Source organism: Microcebus murinus, chromosome 1 (genome assembly GCF_040939455.1).
Source record: "Microcebus murinus isolate Inina chromosome 1, M.murinus_Inina_mat1.0, whole genome shotgun sequence".
Lineage (NCBI taxonomy): Eukaryota > Metazoa > Chordata > Mammalia > Primates > Cheirogaleidae > Microcebus > Microcebus murinus.
Window position 1 is genome coordinate 70,172,115 of NC_134104.1, and position 19,917 is coordinate 70,192,031.

Sequence of the window (19,917 nt, forward strand, 5' to 3'; positions counted from 1 at the left end):
TTTACATTCCCACCACAGTGTATGAGGTTTCCAGTTTCTCCACGTCCTCATCCACATTTATTATTTTCTGCCTCTTTTTATTTTAGTCATCCTAATACATGTGAGATGGTATCTCATTATGATTTTGATTTATATTTCCCTAATGACTAATGATGTTCAGCATGTTTTCATGTGCTCATTGGCACGTGTGTATTTTCTTTGGAGAAGTGTCTATTATTATTGAGTTGTAAGAATTCTTTTTATATTCTGGATACAGGTCCCTTGCCAGATTTATGATTTGCAAATATTTTCACTCATTTTGTCAGTTGTCTTTTCTCTGAGCCAACACATTTGGTGATAGAAAATGCTAAAGAAACAGACTTCATAAATGTCTTTTGCACTTTTAAAATATTAATAACTTTAATTGCTTATTTCACAGCTATAATTTGTAGCCAGTTTTCTTTTTTTTTTTTTTGAGTCAGCCTCACTCTATTGCCCGGGGTAGAGTGCCATGGCATCAGCCTACCTCACAGCAACCTCAAACTCCTGGACTCAAGCGATCCTACTGCCTCAGGCTCCCGAGTAGCTGAGACTACAGGCCCACACCACTATGCCAGTCTAATTTTTTCTATGTTTTTTTAGTTGGCCAATTAATTTCTTTCTATTTTTAGTAGAGACGGGGTCTTGCTCTTGCTCAGGCTGGTTTCGAACTCCTGACCTTGAGCAATCTGCCCGCCTTGGCCTCCCTGAGTGCTAGGATTACAGGCATGAGCCACCGTACCTGGCCTGTAGGCAGTATTTTAAAGGACAGGTTTATGTGCAGGAAAGTTAAATCACACAGTTGTATCTAATATACTTGAAAAATGTTTTTTTTTTTTTTTTTTTTTTTTGAGACAGAGTCTCGCTTTCTTGCCTAGGCTAGTGTGAGTGCCGTGGCATCAGCCTAGCTCACAGCAACCTCAAACTCCTGGGCTCAAGCAATCCTACTGCCTCAGCCTCCCGAGTTGCTGGGACTACAGGCACGAGCCACCATGCCCGGCTAATTTTTTTATATATATATATTAGTTGGCCAATTGATTTCTTTCTATTTTTATAGTAGAGACGGGGTCTCGCTCAGGCTGGTTTTGAACTCCTGACCTTGAGCAATCCGCCCGCCTCGGTCTCCCAGAGTGCTAGGATTACAAGCGTGAGCCACCGCGCCCGGCCTTGAAAAATGTTTTTAAGTGACTACTATAGCAAAAAAGTGAGGGTGGGGGGGATGTCAGCTATATCCAGAGGAGGTTTTGGTATTTATCCGGTGCTTTATCTGTGTGCATAACATGATGAGCCAGGAACACAGGCCAAGCAAATGTTGTTATCCCCACTTAGACCACTGAGGATATTGTGGCACAAAGAGACTAAATGACTTAGCCAGGGGCACTTGTGGTTTTTTTCATTTATTTATTTATTTTAAAGAGTCTTGCTCTGTCATCTGGGCTGGAATGCTGAGGTGTCAGCCTAGTTCACAGCAACCTCAAACTCCTGGGCTCAAGCAATTCTCCTCCTGTCTTAGCCATCCTCCTGCCTTACCTGGGACTACAGGCACACACCACCATGCCTGACTGGTTTTTCTATTTTTTAGTAGAGATGAGGTCTCGCTCTTGCTCAGAGTGGTCTCAAACTGCTATCCTCAAGGGACCCTCCCACCTCAGGGAGTTCTAGGATTACAGGTGTGAGCCACCACACCCGCCCAACGGGACTTACTTTAAATTACAAAGCTAGGATAGAACTTAGATATTTGTGGCTCCTAGTTTGAATTATTTCCAAGTCTGTGACAGTATTTGGAAGAAAATTTACCACTATGCAGAAAGATTACAAGTTCTTTCTTGGGCCTACAACTGTCATACAGGACATTTAATTTGAATTTGTATAATGTTTACAAAAAATTTCTAAAGGCAATGTACAAGAAAGCTGAAAACCTATCATTAAAACTATAATTCATGTGTCTAACCTTTAGCTTCTAGAGTAATATTTTGCTATTGTAAGAAAATTGTAGGATGCTACTTTACATTTGCAAATCATATTAGATTAAATTCATTTTGCTAAGTAAACTTAAAATCTGTCTAGAGTCAGTTTCTAATTTGGGTGAGGCAGGTTGAGTTTTGATATTAAGACAAGATATTATGGGTCTAGTTATAGACGGTTATGGATGGCATTTGAAGCTATGGGACTAAACAAAGTTGACAAGGGAATGAGGAGGGAAAAGAGATAAGCTAAAAATTGAAAGCTAAGAGGAGAAAGAGGACCAGTGAAAGAGGTAGAAATCCACTGAGTGATTTACTACTGCTATTTATCTTGAAATGGTCCATAAATATACCATAAATATACCATTCATATCCCATAAAGCTGCAGTCCCCAATCCCTGGGCTACAGACCAATCTGTGGCCTGGTAGGAACTGGGCCACAACTCTGCCACCCACCCCCCATCCATGAGAAAATTAGCTTCCATGAAACTTAAGAACCAGGGGCCACACAGCAGGAGGTGAGTGGCAGTCAGCAATCAAAGCTTCATCTGTATTTACAGCCACTCCCCATTACTTGCATCACTGCCTGAATTCCAAAAAGGCTGGAGACCAGGGCCTTGATCTTGGACCACTGCCTTGCCTGCTGATCTCTCAGATAATGTTTTCTCTAATTTCCTAGGAGAATGTGAGAGCTCTGACCAAAGGAGTCCAGGCTGTGATGGGTTACAAGCCTGGGAATGGCATGGTGACTACAGCTACTGGGAGTTCTGAGACCGTGATTGGGAAGCCCTGGAAAAAACATGGCAACAGAAATAAAAAAGAGAAAAGTCGTAGACTCTATAAGCACCTGGATATGTGAACTTGGGCTGCAACGGAAATGGCGTCTGCACTGTGCAGATGGAAAAATAACAGAAGCTGCTTGTGCCTGTGGAACTTTCCAAGACACTGGCACTCTAGAATGGACCCTGCTCTTGTAGAGCACAGCTGCACCCAACAGTCTTGATGTCAAGACTGAGGGGCTCCTGGAAATACCAGCTCTGACTAAAAGTAGTTATCTTGGAGCCCTAGAAAACTCCTATAGAAGGCTGAACTTAAGAGAATGATGTGTTTATTTGTGTAAACATATTCACAAATGTATACTAATTTGTAAGTAATTTGTAAGTTGGTAATTTTTTGAAAAGATATTAAAATTAAATTGCCATTAACAGATGTTTTATTGGTTTAAGTAGATAAACTGCCATTTGGACATTCTACATTTTTTTAACAGTTTAAGTTTGCTAAAACTTGACTGGGATTTTAGATGGATTCTTTGAGTACATTATTTAGATTCGTGGTTCTCAACCTCAAACATACACACCTAACATCCCTGATATGGCAGGGGATTGAGGGAGCTGGCATGTGTAGTTTTTCTTTTTTTTTGAGATAGAGTCTCACTCTGTTGCCTGGGCTAGAGTGTCATGGCATCAGCCTAGCTCACAGCAACCTCAAACTCCTGGGCTCAAGTAATCCTGCTGCCTCAGCCTCCCGTGTAGCTGGGACTACAGGCACGCGCCACCATGTCCGGCTAATTTTTTCTATATATGTTTAGTTGGTCAATTAATTTCTTTGTATTTCTAGTAGAGACGGGGTCTCACTCTTGCTCAGGCTGGTTTCGAACTGCTGACCTTGAGCGATCCGCCCACCTCGGCCTCCCAGAGTGCTAGGATTACAAGCGTGGGCCACCGCGCCCGGCCTTTGCATGTGTAGTTTTAAAAAGCCTCTGGGGAGCATGACTTTCCACGTAGAAAACCACCATCACCAAGAGCCACTATGACATAGGAAAGCATGTGCTCATAGCTAACCCGTTTGTGGAGAGACACACAGGGAATGAGAAGAGGCAGTTAATCTCACCTCAGCCTCCCAAGAACTTGGATGAGGACATTTTTATCACCCTAAAAAGAAACCCCGTACCCTTTAGACATAAGCTATCAATCTTCCCATTCCCCTTAGCCCTAAGTAACCACTAATCTACTTTCTATATAGATGTGCCTATTCTGGGCAGTTCATATAAATGGAATAACCGGTAAGGATGGCTACTGGTTAGTAAATGCTGCAGCTTCCTGTCACCCAGTGGGTACATTCTACAAGTTCCCAACAGTTCTGCCACCTGCTCAACCAGGATACCCCAAGATGTCCACAGTAGGATTGTTTAAAATTTGGAAAGGCCACTACTTTTCTCTTAGAATTTATTTCTCTATACCAGGTAAACCAGACAGAAACAGAGTTGTTTTTGATGTTACTGTTTGAACAGTAGCCACAATCTCTTCCTCTAAATAATGCGTTTTATAAGAACATTGGCAGGAAGCAACGTGACCTCCTGGAAGAGAAAGCCATTGAACTGCTGGCCTGTCTCCCTCCACAAGGCTGGGATTTATGGCCGCCGTTAGCTGCCCACTCCTGCAGGACTGCCCAGGTTGCTGCAGCCCTTCCTTCTTCAGAAGGACAATGCCCAAGGTTGCTGCCTCTGCTGGCAGGAAATGCCTACTAGCAGTGACGTGGCCCGCTGCCCAGAGGACAAGTACTATGGTCCTCTTGTTAATTTTTCTTTTTGGCAAACTCTGAACCATGGCCAAAAACTATTATGTTTAGCTCCTGGGCAGCCGCTGGACCTCTGAGGAGCCCGGTAAGGGAACTGATTCACTTCCTGAGGGCCAACCACGTGCAGAGCCCTGTGGAAGTTGCTGGGAGGGGTCCTAATGACAGGGGGGAAATTGGTTGGAAGATATGTGTTCTTTACAAGATGAAGTCCTGATTCCCTCAAGACCAGGCTGCCTACTGTCTCTCTTGCTTCATCTCCTGCCCATTCTGCAGCCCCTCTATTTGCCTTTCTCCGTACACCACCTCTTCCTGCCTCCAGGAGGGCCTCCTTGCCAAAGGCAAACATTCTCCAAAACCCAGGCTGTACGTTATTTCTTGAAAGCCCTCTCTAGCACACACCAACTCAATGATGTTAGGTGTCAATAAAGCACTTTAAACATGCCCCTACTGTAGTGCATATCACATTTGCATGGACTGTTTAAAAATCACTTTATTTAGGCCCGGCGCGGTGGCTCACACCTGTAATCCTAGCAAATCTGGGAAGCCGAGGCTGGCGGATTGCTCAAGGTCAGGAATTCGAAACCAGACTGAGCAAGAGCGAGACCCCGTCTCTACTATAAATAGGAAGAAATTAATTGGCCAACTAATATACATAGAAAAAATTAGCCGGCATGGTGGCGCATGCCTATAGTCCCAGCTACTTGGGAGGCCGAGGCAGCAGGATTGTTTGAGCCCAGGAGTTTGAGGTTGCTGTGAGCTAGCCTGGGCAACAAAGTGAGACTCTGTCTAAAAAAAAAAAAAAAAATCACTTTATTTATTCAGTTAATAGTTTCCTTTTTATGTGCCAGGCACTGAGCTAGGGGCTGATATAGGTATAAAACTAAACAACCCTGACTAAAACGCTCATAGCCTGGTGAGATGACAATGCTCATCATCCTTTAAGAAGTACCCTAATTGAGGAGGAGAGCAGGCACAGGGGCTTGGCCTTACAGGACCAGGACACTGATCAGCCTAGGTGAAGAAAATTGCAGGTGAGGAGTTTGGGAAGGGAGAGGGAAAACCAAGAGTTTGGATTGATTGCCTGATTGATTGATTTTGAAACAAGGTTTCACTCTTTTGCCCAGACTGATCTGCAGTGGTACAATCATAGCTCACTAGCTCACTGCAACCCCAACTCTTTTTTTTTTTTTTCTTGAGACAGAGTTTCACTCTGTTGCCCAGGCTAGAGTGAGTGCTGTGGCGTCAGCCTCGCTCACAGCAACCTCAAACTCCTGGGCTCAAGCAATCCTGCTGCCTCAGCCTCCCGAGTAGCTGGGACTACAGGCATGCACCACCATGCCCAGCTAATTTTTTCTATATATATTAGTTGGCCAATTAATTTCTTTCTATTTATAGTAGAGACAGGGTCTCGCTCTTGCTCAGGCTGGTTTCGAACTCCTGACCTCGAGCAATCCGCCTGCCTCAGCCTCCCAGAGTGCTAGAGTTACAGGTGTGAGCCACTGTGCCCAGCCGCAACCCTAACTCTTGGGCTCAAGTCAAGTGATCTTCCTGCCTCAGCCTCCAGAGTAGCTGGGACTATAGGCACATGCCACCACGCCTAGGTAATTTTAAATTTTTTGTAGAGACAAGGTTTCACTGTGTTGCCAAGGCTGGTCTCAAACTCCTGGCCTCAAGAGATCCTCCTGTCTCTGCCTCCCAAAATGCTGGGATTATAGGCATGAGCCACTGTGCCCACCCAAGAGTTTGGTTTTAGACATGTTCAATTAGACATGCCAAGGAAGATGCTGAGTAGGCAGTTGCATAAGTCCAAAGTTTGAGAGGGCGGTGTGCCCTGGAGCTACACATTCAGGAGGTGCAGGCACAGGATAGTAGCTAAAGCCAAAAACACAAGATCCCCAACAGAGGGTAGGTAGAGAAGAGAAGAGAACCAAGAACTGAGCCATGTGTCTCCCCACCATTGGACCTTCCTCATGTTATAGGTAAGAACACAAAAGTGCAGAGAACATCAGTGCTTTGCCCCAAGTCACAGCACAGCTATAACAAGGCAGAGGGAGAATTCCAGTCTAAGGTTTGCAGGCTCCAAAAACCCCAGTCTTCCCACTGCATCCTTCTAGGAGCCAGCACATCCAGTGACTGGGAGCAGCTCCCACTGAGGGCCATCTCCATAACCAAGTTTCTTAAATGAATCCACCAGGAAGCTTGGGGAAATGCGTGTAACAGGCTGAATAATGGCCCCCAAAGATATCAGGTCCTAATCCTGGGACCTGTAAATGTTACCTTATATGGAAAAAAGGTCTTTACTATTGTGATTCAGTTAAGGATCTCAAGATGTGGAGATTGTTGTGGGTCTTCTGAGTAGACTCTAAATGCAGTCACAAATGTCCTTATACAAGACAGGCAGACAGAGGTATGACATACACAGAAGAGAGGGCGATATGACCAGGAAGAAAGTGACAGGGTGATGCAGGCAAGGCAGGGAATGCTGGTAGCCACCAGAAGCTGGAAGAGGCAAGATGAAGAATAAATTGTCACCCTACAGCCCCCAAAAGGAGGACAGCCCTGCTGACACATTGGTTGTGGTCCAGTGAAATGGATTTCAAACTTCTGGCCTCCAGAACTGTGAGGGAATCAATTTCTATGATTTTCAGCCACTAAATCTGTGCTAATTTGTTATAGCAGCCACAGGAAACTAATCCAGGCTGATTCCAAGGGCGCATGTGCAGAGAGTTGGATTTAGTGCATCTGCTCTTTTGACAGGCAGTCGGTGTGATTCTGATGCCCACTATCTGTGGACCACACTCCCCGGCCACTTAGGCAGGGGACTCCTAGGAAAGGACTTAAGCCCTTGAACTAGGGTTTTTTAGTCTGGGCTCCATTCCTCCCTAGAATCCATAGCTGAATTTCAGGGTGGGGGGGCCCATACATTTCCTTAAATTGTATGGGAAATTGTATGTGCAAACATGTTCATATTTTTCAAGAATGAGTTTTTTTCAGATTCTCAAAAAGGTCACAGAAAAGGTTAAGAACTATTAATACTATTCTAAGAACAACTAGTTGAGGTGTGTAAATCTGGTCCGGGGGTGTGGGAAGGAATGAAGCCTCTGGGGGCTTATGCTGGGCCCAACACGGAGGGAAGCAGTGACAAAGAGCGAATGAGATTAAGAGTGGCACCTTGACATCTCTAGCAACTGAGAGCACAGGTAGCCCTGCCCTAGGGTGTGACGAGAGGGCGACACAAGACATGTCCCGGCTTTAGCAAGATGGTTAGTAGACAACCTCAGCAGAGGAGCCAGGATCTAGACAGTCACAGGTCGGTATCTGAGGGAGATAAAGGCAGACATGACCATTCATAAGACACTGGACATACCAAAACCCCCGAGGAAACAGAAGGCGGGGATTTCCGACTGGGATTCCTTCAGTGGTGTAGGCAGCGGTTCAGCAGGAAAGACACTGTGGGTGCTTATTATTTATAGACTATGAGAAACTTGGGTTACGCATTTTTCCTTCTAAGTTAACCCTTTGAATCATTCCTTAACTGATACTCATTTTATATCACTCCCTCTTAATGGCTTTATTATTTTAATTTTGGTCCCTTTTGGTTAATATATTTTAATTTTGCCTTTCGCTGTTCAATGGCTTGTTTAAAGTCTCTCTCTCCTACTGGACTGTAGGCTTCACAAACGCAGGGGTACATGTCTGTTTTGCTCAACAGTGTGTCCCCAGCTCCTAGCACAACACCTATCTGAGTCCACCAGAGCTGCTATAACAAAATACCTTAGACTGGTGGCTTATAAACAACATACATTTATTTCTCACAGTTCTGGAAGTTAGGAAGTCCAAGATCAAGGTGCTGGCAGATTTGCGGTCTGGTGAGGGCCTGCTTTCTGGTTCATGGACTGCACCTTCTCCATGCATCTCCACTCACGACCTAGTTACCTCCTAAAGACCCCACCCCCTAATACCAGCAAATTAGTGATTAGGTGTCCACATATGGAATTGGAGGGGACAAACATGGAATTTCAGAGGACAAAGCAATGCCTGACATATAGTATTTCATTTCTCCTGTGAGTGGTCATAACTTTTAAAAATGATTGAGCCAGTAAAATAGTGTAGCCACTTTGGAAAACAGTCTGGCAGCTCTTTAACACATTAAAAATAAAGTGACCATACGACCCACCAATTCCACTCCTAAGTATATACCCAAGAGAACTGGAAACCTATGTCCACACAAAAATTTGTACACAAATGTTCATAGCAGCATTATTCATTATAGCCAAAAAGTGAAAACAACCCAATGTCCATCAACTGATAACACATAAATAAAACAACTGCTATGTCCATACAATGTATGGACTCAGCCATAAAAAGTAATTATGTACTAATACATGTAACATCCATGAACCTTAAAAACACTACACTAAGTGAAAGAAGTTAGCCACAAAAAGGTCACACAGTGGATGATTCCATTTATAAGGAATGTACGAAATAGGTAAATCTAGGCGCCACGTGGAAGATAGGTTTGCGATTCCCAGGGCTGAGAGTGTTGAAGGGGAATGGACAGTAACTGCTAATGGATAGCGTTTTTTTTTTTTTCGGGGGGTGGGGGGTGGTGATGAAAAAGTTGTAAATTAGATAGTGATGTTGTTTGCACAACTCTATGGATACACTAAAAACCATTGAATTGAACACCTTAAAGGGGTAAAGTTTATGGCATAGAAACCATGTCTTCGTGAAGTTGCTACAATATTTTTAAAAGGGAAAAAAATGAAATGACAGTCATGTATGATGTATTACATGCTTTAAGCAAACTTACTAAAATTATAACAATAGTTTGTTTTCAAGAACAGCAGCCCTGCCTACCCGAACTGTGCGCGGGTGACTGGCTGGGAGCGCGCAGAGTCCAAAGACAACCGGGCTCCCGGGCCGCGGGGGCCGCGGGAAGGTGGCGATGGGGGGCGGAGGGCGCAGCTGACGGCTTCGGAAAGGAGAGTGGGAGGCAGATGTAGGGGTACCTGCTCACGCGCGCGTCGGTCCCCTGCTTCCCGGCTTCCCGCCCCACCGTCCGAATCGTACCTGGTTCTCGGTCACCTCGGGATCGCCCGCTCCCAGCGCCTCGCCAGCGCGACTGTGTGTGTTGTGTGGCTCGGGAACTGCGGTGAACTGAAGAAGGGACAGCGCGCCTCACGGCGACCCGGCAGGGACTCCACCCCCCGAGCCCGGCGGCCCGCGCGCCCCGGCCGCGGGATTTGGGCGGAGGGCGCCCGCACAGGGGCGGCGGGCGGCGGGCGCCGCAGCTGTCTCGGGCGGGGGCCGAGCCTTTGTGCGGAGGCCTCTGCCGGCTCCCGCCGCTGGGGGGCGGCCTCCGTCCCGCCGACCCCGACAATAGCGCGAGCGGGGGGCGCCGCGCGGGCCCGGAAACTTTTCCCCTGTGCCGCCGCCCGCGCCGGGAGCGCGCCCATCTGCGCCCGCGGTCAGTGCGCCCGGCTGCGGCCGCCGCGGCGGAACGGAACCCAGGGAAGGGGGCGCGGGGCGGCAGCGCCCGGGCTGCCCGCGGCGGGGGCGGCTGCGCGCGGGTCCCCGGCCACGCGGGAGGCTCGGGCACCCGGCCGGGCGGAGCGCGACCGACGCGCCGAGCCGCGCCATGGGGGAGGCACCCAGCCCCGCGCCCGCGCTCTGGGACTGGGACTACCTGGACCGCTGCTTCGCCCGCCACCGCGTCTGCATCTCCTTCGGCCTGTGGATCTGCGCCTCCTCCTGCTGGATCGCCGCCCACGCGCTGTAATGGGGCCCGGGACGCGGGGTGGCGGGGGTGTCGTGGGGGAAGTGGGCGCTAAGCCCCAGGTACTCCCTCTTGGAAACCTAGAGCAAGGGGCGGAAGGCGGGGATGGAGGAAGCAGCACAGTTCCAGGATCAGATCTAGCATTTCTCTGTAGACCGAAGTCGGCTACTTCTTTCCGGATTCCATGCACGGGGAGGCTGGGCAGTGAGCCAACGGGAGCAGGCCGGGTGGTGCAGTGGATGGGGCCCTGGACTGGACATCATGAGTCCTGAGCTGTGTGGTCAGCCCTTCCCCATTGACTCGCGGTGTGAGCTGCACAGGTTCTAAAGCCTCTGCCTCGTGTGAATGGGGATGGTACCTCGCAGGATGGATGGGATGAATGAGTCAGTACCGGTAAGGCACTTAGTAAGTGCTCATTTATTATTGCTCCAGCTCTGCCTCCAACTCTTGGGACCTCCGTAAGTCCCTCAGTGCTTTTGGCTTCAATTTACCCAAGACTATCTCAGCTGGAAGGGGGGTGGTGACAATCTGACTCTGGCCACAGTCTTTGCCTTGGTATGTCTAACACCTGGAGTTTGTTTAACCAGGCGGACACCGTAGCCTGAGTTCTAAGAGTGAAGTCTCCAGGTCTTCAGCCACCCTGTCCCAAGCACAGAAATCCACAGGCAGGGCCACGTTTGGCGGCACCCGCTATTCCCTGTCAAGAGTAAAAGAATAGCCCTGGGGGAGAACTGACTCACCTTAGCACTCAATGGATATTCCCCTCAGGCGTTTCGTGGTGCAGAGATGCTGCAGCCCAGCACCCAGTGACTGGAATACCAATACACAGGCGCTCAGCACATTTACAGAGGGTTCAGTTGGCATTTATTAACTCATTCAGTCCCTGCCAGAACCCCATGAAGTGGCTACTGTTATTACCCCCACTTTCAATGAGCCCTGAGGTCCTGAGAGGTTAAATAGCTTGTCTGAATGGAAAGAACCAAAATCCCAGATCCTACCGAACAGGGCCCGGCTTGTAAGATTGAAACTATCTGGATTAGAAGCTGAAAACTACTGCAGCTCTGTACGTGCATTAGCGCATTTGTTCCTCACAGCCAACCTGAGGTCAGCTCTGTTAGGCATTTTACCAGCCTGGAACCCAAGGCTTGGAGAGGTTAAGTAGCTCCTTCGAGAAGGCCCAGCTGGCCAGCCTGAAAGCAGAGCGCCTGCCTTTTCACCCTGCCTGGGGTCTGGACAGAGGTGTTTGTCTTCAGTCATCCCTGAACCTCCGTTTGCCTTTGGGGACTGTGTCTCTTCCGAGGGGTGTGTGAGCTGGGTTAAGGTCAACCCAGGAACCTTGACCCCGAGAGCTGGGTCAGTGGCTGAGAAAAACAGGGTTCAGAGCAAAGCCTCCACATGTAGAGCCAAAGGTGTGCTGTTAACTTACCTTCTCACCGTAGGCCTCAGTTTTCCCCTCTCTCAAATGGGAGCGTTGAAATAAATTATTTCTAGTTTGGGTCCAACTCTGAGAATTTCTGAGTCTCTGCTTTCTGGCATTGAATTAGTTTCAGGAGCCTAGGGCCCAGATCAAAGGTTGATGTTCCCACCATGAGCTTCGGGCTTGGCCGGCAGGTTGGGAAGTGTTTAGGAGTCCGAGTCTTCTGCCCTCAGCCGTGACTCCCAAAAGCTGACGCTCAGAACCAGCCAAACAGTCCTGAGGGTGTGGAGGGCCACCCTGTGGGTAAAGGAAATGAAACCAGAGCTGCAGTCGTGCCTCAGTTTCACCTTAGAAATGCAGCAGGGAGACATCTAGAACAAAACATTTCCCAGATCCCGTCAATGCAGAGAGACCTTGGCCCCTTCTAGCCTGTCCTGCCCTTCTGCTGTGTTCCTGGGTGGCCAGTGAGTGGCAGAGGGCCACAGGGAGAGAAGCTGCAGCGGTGCTAGGGGAGGGCACCCCAAAGTGCCAGAAGGCAGGAGTTTGCTTTCCCTGTGTGTAAAGAACATGCTCAGCTTGGACGCAGGCCAACAGAAGCCCGGCCACCCCACTGCACGGGTGGAGCAGAAGAATTTCACTTTGATTTCAGAGAAACAAGTTGCCTTTTAAACTTAGGCAATTAACTCTGCAGTTAACAGCAGCAGTGGGATTATGTTTATAACCCTCCTGCTTCTATTTTAAAAAATAAAACCTGACAGCTGGTTTTTCAGTGCTGAGTGGTGGGTCCTTAGATGGTGTCAGCTTGATTAGGAGGAGGAAGGTAATTCTTCCTTAGAGAGGTGGGTGTCCCCATGTCATATGAGGTCTAGCTCCTGCCATGGGCTTGTTGACCTCAGGCTCAGGAGTCTTAGGTCTTTTCCCATCTGTAAACTAAGTTCCCAAACACCTGCCAACTGCCTGCGGGAGAAAGTGCTCCATAGGCTGGAAAGTCACAGTTGCCCTTTTCAGATGCCTGCTTGGGCTGTCCCCAAACTCACGGCTCCTGTGTTCTCTCTGCACCCCTGTCGCCCCAGGCTGCTCTATCTGAGATGTGCAAAGAAATGTGGGCAGGGCCAGTCGGCACTGTGCGCCGCGTGCTGCCTCCTGAGCAGTCTGTGTGACACCATCGGGGCTGTTCTAGCCAGACAGCTCACCATCCAGGTATGTCGGGCCCACAGGTGACAGTGCTGAGCCCAGCACAGGCCTGGCCTCCCTGTCTCTGTTGCAGCCGTGGTGGCTTCTATCTCGGCCACTATGCATGCAGCATGCAGAGCACAGTGTCGCCTCAGGGCCTGTGCTCTTGCTGCTCCTTCTGCCCTTGAGTGCTCTGTTCCCCACGTCCACACCGCTCACTGCTCACTCCTTCTGCTCAAAAGCCACCTTCTCAGTAAGGCCTCCCCTGTTTACAATGGTGACCTCCCTCTTCCACTAGCTTAAGCCCCAATACCTCATATACTTTGCTTATTATGTTTATTGTTCCTTGTATGTTACCCCACTAGAATGTCGGCTCTACAGGGCAAAGATTTATCTACTGTCCTGCTCCCTCTCACTTAAAACAGCACCTGGCACTTAGTAAATGCTCAGTAAATAGCTGTTGTCACAGTTATGTGAGCTCCAGCTCATACAGGGGTGGCTGAGTCCTTTCCCAGGTGGCGATGTGGGCTTTGGGACGAGTGAGGAGTAGTTTCAAATTTCCCAAAAGTCTGGGCCCTCCAACACACCTGTGTAGAAGGGTCCTACCCAAAACGCAGATCCCAAAGAAAACCTGTTGGGCCCACTGTGGGGGGCCACTCATGGGGTTGGTCTTGGCCTCGTACCCATCCAGGTAGGATGAAGGAGGGCAGCCTAGTGGTCAGGCACAGATTTGGAGTGTTCTAGACCCTGCTTTGAGCCGTGTTATCTCAGAAGCAAATCACTCTTCATTCTGGGTGCCCATTAGCTGACAGAATATCATGGGGCCCAGCTCAAGTCCAATAATGATAGTTAAGATAAAATACTTAACTACATACTGGGCACTAGGGACTTTTTATGTATTAACTCATTTAATCCTCACATCATCCTATGACCTGTGTGTTCTCATTATTCCTGTTCCACAGATGTGGAAATTGAGGCATAGAGAGGTTAAACAGCATCTATAAGGGCACCCATCTAGTAAGTAGCGGTAGCAGGATTCAAACTCCACACTGCATGCTCTTACCCACTGCTGGTGCCTTTACAGGTAGGGTACTTTCCTCCAGGCGCTGGTCTGAGCACTTCCTTGTGTTAAGTAGTCTGCCTGACAGTCTTTGAGGGAGGCCCTATTATTATGCCTATTTTACAGATGAGGAAACTGAAGCCCAGGAAGCTCAGTGGCTGGGCCAAAGTTATATAGCAGAGGCTGCCCCATGCAAGGGAAAGAGTGTGGCACAGGAAGTAGAGAGCTGGCTTCTTAACCCATCTCTACTGACAGGCATCTGCATCACTTGGGATCTGTCATTTAAACACTCTTGTCACCTTGTCAGGCAAATGAAATGATAGTAGACTTTTCTCAGGATTGGTGGGAGGCATCACGGGACTGACATGTGGAAGCAGCACATCAGTGTAACCCCGGGCCGAGGGATCTCAGGACGACAGGCACTGCAGTTGCTGAAAGAATATGTTTGACCACCAGGACTCTATTTCCATTTGCTCCCAGGTTTTCACTGGCGCCTACCTAGCAGCTATTGACCTGGTGAACTTTGTGTTCATTCTGCTCCCAGTCTGTGGATCCAAATTCAAGTCTAATTCAGGTGAGTGTGTGGCTGGCTGTTCCTGTCTTCATTCATCCATTCCTTCATAGCTACACTGAGTGCCTATCCTTGTCTTGCCCCGAGCTTGGCCCCTGCCAGGCATAGACAATTGAGTGAAGTCCCCGACCCCAGCCAGATGAGGGAGAGGGCCCTAAGCAGTCATTAGAGCTACTGGTTCCCAGATGTGTGCATGCTGTGCACAGCCAGAGTCAGGAGGGGCTGCAGGGTCAGGGAAGCTCGGGTGCTGGACCAGGCAAGGGCATTCCAGGTGGACAGGACAGCATGGCTTTGGCAGTGAACAATGATATCTCAGCATGCAAGGCCGGGTGGCCCAACAAAGCCCCATAACTCCTGGAAGTGGATGTCAGGACTAGGTGTGGGCATTACAGGCAGAGCAGGGGCTGAAAGTGCATGAGACGGGCTGAGTAGCCCTGCGTATCTGGGTCTGGGAGTTCCTGAGAAGGTACAGCAGTGTGCCTGGACCCTCGTCGATAAAAGAGGGAATGCTTGGGTCGGTGGGTAAGGTAGCATGCCCTCGGCTGCTCGCTGCTGCCCAGGGGAGAAATGTTCTTACTAGAACTGCTGAGAGGAGTGTCTGTCTCATATTTCAAGGAAACTTTCAAAGATGCTGCTTGTTGCCCTTTGTCCTGCTCAGTTTAGGTGTGTTGGCACAAATACAGTCACTCATTGATGCATTCCCCAAGCATGTGCCGGTTCTGCTCTGCGGAGATCATAGGAACCACCAGGGCATTGTGCCATCCTTGGGAGTCTAGTCTAGGAGAGGCGCTGCTGCACACAGGTGCATATGGTAAAAGATAACATCACAGCGCCACTAGTGGGGGTGTGGCGGAAAGGCTTCTTAGAGGTGGCACAACCACAGGGCCTTGGGGGAGGGGGGATCTGGCCTTTAGAACAACGTGGGAACCCAGTCTGGCATTGGGTGGAGTCAACGCCAGTTCTTCCCATGCAGCCACCTGAGGAGCTCTGGGTTCTTGGAGCCATGTGGGATCTTGGTGTCTGTTGCAGATCGGGGCTCCCGAGGCAGGAAGAGGAGGCAGCGGCTCAGGGCCAGTGTGTTTGCCCTGGCCCTGCCGCTGAGCCTCGGCCCGTGCTGGGCTCTCTGGGCTCTCTGGGCCACTGTCCCAAAGGCTTCAGCCCCCATCCGAGGACTGCAGAGGAGGCTGCTGGCAAGCGTGCTGCAGGTGAGGCTGAGCCACCACGGGAGGATGTGGGGTGGTGCAAATGCCCTGGGGTGGGCCCTTGCCTTTGGTAGGAGAAAGCTTCTAAAAGCAGAAAAAGACTCCTCAGGTTTGGCTGCTTCTTGGGACACAGGGACAGTCTGTGCAGAGTGCTGACGGCATATCACCTGTTCTCGCAGGAAAATACAGAACTCCTCGGCTACCTGCTGGGCAGCATTGCTGCCTTCGGCGCCTGGGCTTCCCGGATCCCCCCTCTCTCCAGAATCGTGAGGCTGCGGCAGGGCTGGGGCTGTGGGTCCTGGGGCAGAGCTGTGGTGTCACTGTGTGTGACAGCGAGGAGGGGGTATGTGAGGAGGGTGGGCAGCCGACCCAGGGTGTCCTAAGGACAGCGAGAGCCTCTCAGGGAAAGCCCACTGCCTTCTCTCCCACTTCCGGGAGGAAGGAGAAGCAGGCGCACAGGACAAAGGCCCTGGGGCTGCATAGACAAGTGTCCCCTTAGAGCTCAGTCAGGTCCTGCAGCTCTGCGCAGATCAGGTGTCTCATTGGCGGGTATTTTCCAAGCCTCTGGCGCGAGGGAAGCCCCTGTTGGCCAGTCCTGTGGGGAGCACAGATGGGAGCTGAGACACAGTCTTACCGTTGGGGTGCTCCGGTCTCATGGAAAACCCGGAAATGTGAAGCTGGATCTCTTAATTCTCTAAGAAAGAAACAAATGTTTGGGGTTTCGAAAGCGAGAGAGAAGGCTCCCACACTACTCACATGAGCAAGGGTGAACACCGTTTACACTGCCGGCTGCAGGTGGTGGGGAGGTGCCATGTTGGCTCAGAAGGGAAAGCGGGATTTGGGGAGGCAGAGGTTTGGGACAGCAGTCCAGGCAGAGGAGAGCACACAGGAAAAGCCACCGTGCAGGATGGCACCTGGGACAGCGAGTCATTGTGGTCGTGTGGAACTGCTCTGCCGAGTCTTCGCTGCAGACAACTCAGACAGCTGTTCCGGTCTTGCTGACAGAACAGTGGCCAAAGCTAACATCATGAAATGTAACAGGCCCATCATTTAGTTTAAAAAGAATGACTTGCGCAAGAGCACCATGGTTCCATAGCAGTGCCAGGGGGACAGGATTGGGGGATGGCAGGTAGTTAGTGGTGGTTTGTGTGACACTTCGGCCTGTGCCAAGACGGCCAGAAACCTCTCAGGTAGGGGCCTCCCCAGCAGGTGACAGAGGGAGTGGGGAGCACTGGGCTGGCTTAGCAGCCCCGTGGGTACTGCAGGGTGGGGGCTGAGCTATGTCACATGAAGACCTTTGGAGGGGCTGGCACGGTGCCCCGACCACGAGAAGTTGCTCTGTAGGGCTGCCATAACACAGTATCACAAACGTTGAACAGTAGAAATTTCTTGTATCACAGTGCCAGAGGCCAGAACCCTGAGATCGAGGTGCCGGGAGGGCCATGCTCCCTCTGCAGGTGCCAGGGAAGGGTCTGTCCCAGGCCTCTCTCCCAGCTTCTGGCAGTTTCTTGGCTCATGACAGCATAACTCCAGGCTGCACATGGTGTTCTCCCATGTTTGTGTCCCCACATGACCTTCCCCCTGTACCTTTCTGTGTCCAACCTTCCCCTTTTTATAAGGACATTGGCCCTTATAAAAACAGCTGGGTGGTGGTCAGTAACAGGCACTCTGCTACCGGTTGTGTCAGTGTGGCAGGGCCCAGAAGAGCGAGTTACTTGCTCACCTTAGGGTGGAGGTAGAAGGGGAAGTTTCTAGAGTTAAGGTTCTGAAGTATGAGTAGGAGTTCAACAGGCAGAAGAAGCAACTTGTGCAAAAGCTGGAAGTTTAACAGAAGTAGTGCCCTTGGGGACTGATGGTGGGCAGTGCCCCCACCCCAATACACCACTGAGTGCCCTGGGTCTCAAGATCCAGCGTTCTTCTCTGCCCAGTGCCAGGGGAAGACGTTTTCCTCCATCTACCTGTGGACCCGGCTCCTGTCGGCCCTGGCTGGCCTCCTCTACGCCTCGGCCATTGTGGCCCATGACCGGCAGCCCGAGTACCTGCTGCGGGCCACACCCTGGTTCCTGACCTCCCTCGGCCGAGCTGCGCTGGACCTTGCGGTATCCACTCCCGGGTGGCCTGCCTGCAGCCACTAGAAGCCTGTGTCTCATCCCCACCCTACCCACACCCCGTCACACCCGCCTTCCCACTTGCTCGATGGAACTCTCCCAGCAGTCAGGGAGGTGGTTTGCAACCTGAGGCAGGCAGACACAAACGCAATTATTTGCAGTTTTGTGTTTTCTCTCTCTTTTTTTTAAATAAGAAGTTAGCTCTCGGTTGGAGCTTTCTGAAACAGCAAGGGGGAGTTCGAAGGTTCCTGGCCCTGAGGTGAGAGGACCCAGGTTCCAGTCTGAGTTCTGTTCCTGCATGGGCATCTCATCCTGGGTGGTCCCTGCTGTCCTGTGGCCTCTTCTCCTCATCCTCTCCTTCCTCGCAGGCTGGCCAGGGCTTTGCCAGCTGCCCCCAGGCGGGGAGCTGTTCCCTTCCTGCTCTCTGTGATAATGGGCCTGCCTTGGAGAGGCAGAGGCAAAAGCTGACGAGTGCTGCCGTTGGCCAGCGACTGCTGAGCGGCTTCCTGGTCCCCAGAGGGTGTTGCGGATGTGCTGACACCCAGGTGACCTTGGCGGAGCTTCGAGGCCAAGCTGAGTCCAGATAGCGGGCGCGAGGGAGGAGATGGCAGGAGATGCTGACAGCGACCGGTGACTCCACTGTGGTGGTCCGGGGGCGGGGGGGTAAATAACCCAGAAGTCCAAAGCAAGGCAGGGCCACCCCCTCTGAAGGCTCTAGAGAAGAACGTTTTCCCGCCTCTTCCAGCTTCTGGAGGCTCTGGTGTTCCTTGGCCTATGGCAGCATAATTTTAATTTCTCCCCCTGTCTTCACATGGCCTTCCCTTTTTGTATCTCTGCTCTTCTCAGGACTCCAGTCATTGGAGTTAGGGCCCACCCTAATCCACTGTGAGTCCATCTTAACTAATTACATCAGCACGACCCCACTTCCAAATATTCTCATGTGCTGAGGTTCCAGGTGGACATTAATTTTTCAGGGACACCATCCAACCCACCGTCTATGCTGTCACTATAAGCCAGGCCCTTCAAGAATGATGTTTTTTGCCAGGCGTGGTGGCTCACGCCTGTAATCCTAGCACTTTGGGAGGCCGAGGCGGGCGGATTGCTCAAGGTCAGGAGTTCGAAACCAGCCTGAGCAAGACCCCGTCTCTACCAAAAATAGAAATAAATTAATTGACCAACTAAAAATATATACAAAAAATTAGCCGGGCATGGTGGCCCATGCCTGTAGTCCCAGCTACTCAAGAGGCTGAGGCAGTAGGATCGCTGAGCCCCGGAGATTGAGGTTGCTGTGAGCCAGGCTGACGCCATGGCACTCACTCTAGCCTGGGCAACAAAGTGAGACTCTGTCTCAAAAAAAAAAAAAAAAAAAAAAAAGAATGATGTTTTTCTAAATTGTTTTGTTTAGGCCGGGCCCAGTGGCTCATGCCTGTAATCCTAGCACTCTGAGAGGCGGAGGCGGGAGGATCGCTTGAGCTCAGGAGTTCAAGATCAGCCTGAGCAAGAGCGAGACCCTGTCTCTACTAAAAATAGAAAGAAATTAGCCAAACAACTAGAAATAGAAAAAATTAGCCAGGCACGGTGGCGCATGCCTGTAGTCCCAGCTACCTGGGAGAGGCTGAGGCAGGAGGATCGCTTGAGCCCAGGAGTTTGAGGTTGCTGCGAGCTAGGCTGATGCCACGGCACTCTAGCTCAGGCAAGAGAGTAAGACTCTGTACCTCCATAATATGCTGAAAAAAATAAATTAAAGCCAAAAAATAAAATAAAAAGACCCTGTTTCTAACAAGTGTTTGGGAAATACATGTTAAACAAAAGAATTTTTTTTCTTTCCTTTTTTTGTTTGTGACAGAGTCTCACTCTGTTGCCCCAGCTAGAGTGCTGTGGCATCAGCCTAGCTCACAGCAACCTCAAACTCCTGGACTCAATGGATCCTCCTGCCTCAGCCTCCTGAGTAGCTGGTATTACAGGCATGCGCCACCATGCCCGGCTAATTTTTTCTATTTTTAGTAGAGACGTGGTCTCTGGATCTTGCTCTTGCTCAGGCTGGTCTC

General features: G+C 50.2%; 2 protein-coding genes and 1 long non-coding RNA gene across 7 annotated transcripts in view; 2 read left to right on the plus strand and 1 right to left on the minus strand.

Annotated features, from left to right (window-relative positions):
* Nucleotides 1-3,187, plus strand: part of LSG1 (large 60S subunit nuclear export GTPase 1) — a 26,813-nt gene extending 23,626 nt beyond the window's left edge. The window contains exon 14 of the mRNA XM_012780274.3: nucleotides 2,662-3,187. Within this exon, the coding sequence (XP_012635728.1) occupies nucleotides 2,662-2,841 (180 nt within the window). The 3' untranslated portion in view covers nucleotides 2,842-3,187. The remainder of the gene's footprint in view (nucleotides 1-2,661) is intronic.
* The window catches only part of LOC109730702 (uncharacterized), a 14,578-nt gene extending 4,701 nt beyond the window's left edge, over nucleotides 1-9,877 (minus strand). Inside the window, exon 1 of the long non-coding RNA XR_002223742.2 lies at nucleotides 9,633-9,877. This is a non-coding gene — a long non-coding RNA (uncharacterized LOC109730702). The remainder of the gene's footprint in view (nucleotides 1-9,632) is intronic.
* An 86-nt stretch (nucleotides 9,878-9,963) lies between these two features.
* TMEM44 (transmembrane protein 44) overlaps nucleotides 9,964-19,917 on the plus strand; it is a 39,150-nt gene continuing 29,196 nt past the window's right edge. For 4 of the 5 annotated variants that reach the window (XM_012780271.3, XM_076002820.1, XM_076002812.1 and 1 more), the window contains exons 1-6: nucleotides 9,964-10,337; nucleotides 12,829-12,955; nucleotides 14,469-14,562; nucleotides 15,589-15,764; nucleotides 15,941-16,027; nucleotides 17,690-17,860. In XM_012780271.3, coding sequence (XP_012635725.1) covers nucleotides 10,201-10,337; nucleotides 12,829-12,955; nucleotides 14,469-14,562; nucleotides 15,589-15,764; nucleotides 15,941-16,027; nucleotides 17,690-17,860 — 792 coding nt within the window. In that variant the 5' untranslated portion in view covers nucleotides 9,964-10,200. The remainder of the gene's footprint in view (nucleotides 10,338-12,828; nucleotides 12,956-14,468; nucleotides 14,563-15,588; nucleotides 15,765-15,940; nucleotides 16,028-17,689; nucleotides 17,861-19,917) is intronic. The other variant, XM_012780268.3, reaches the window with a different exon arrangement.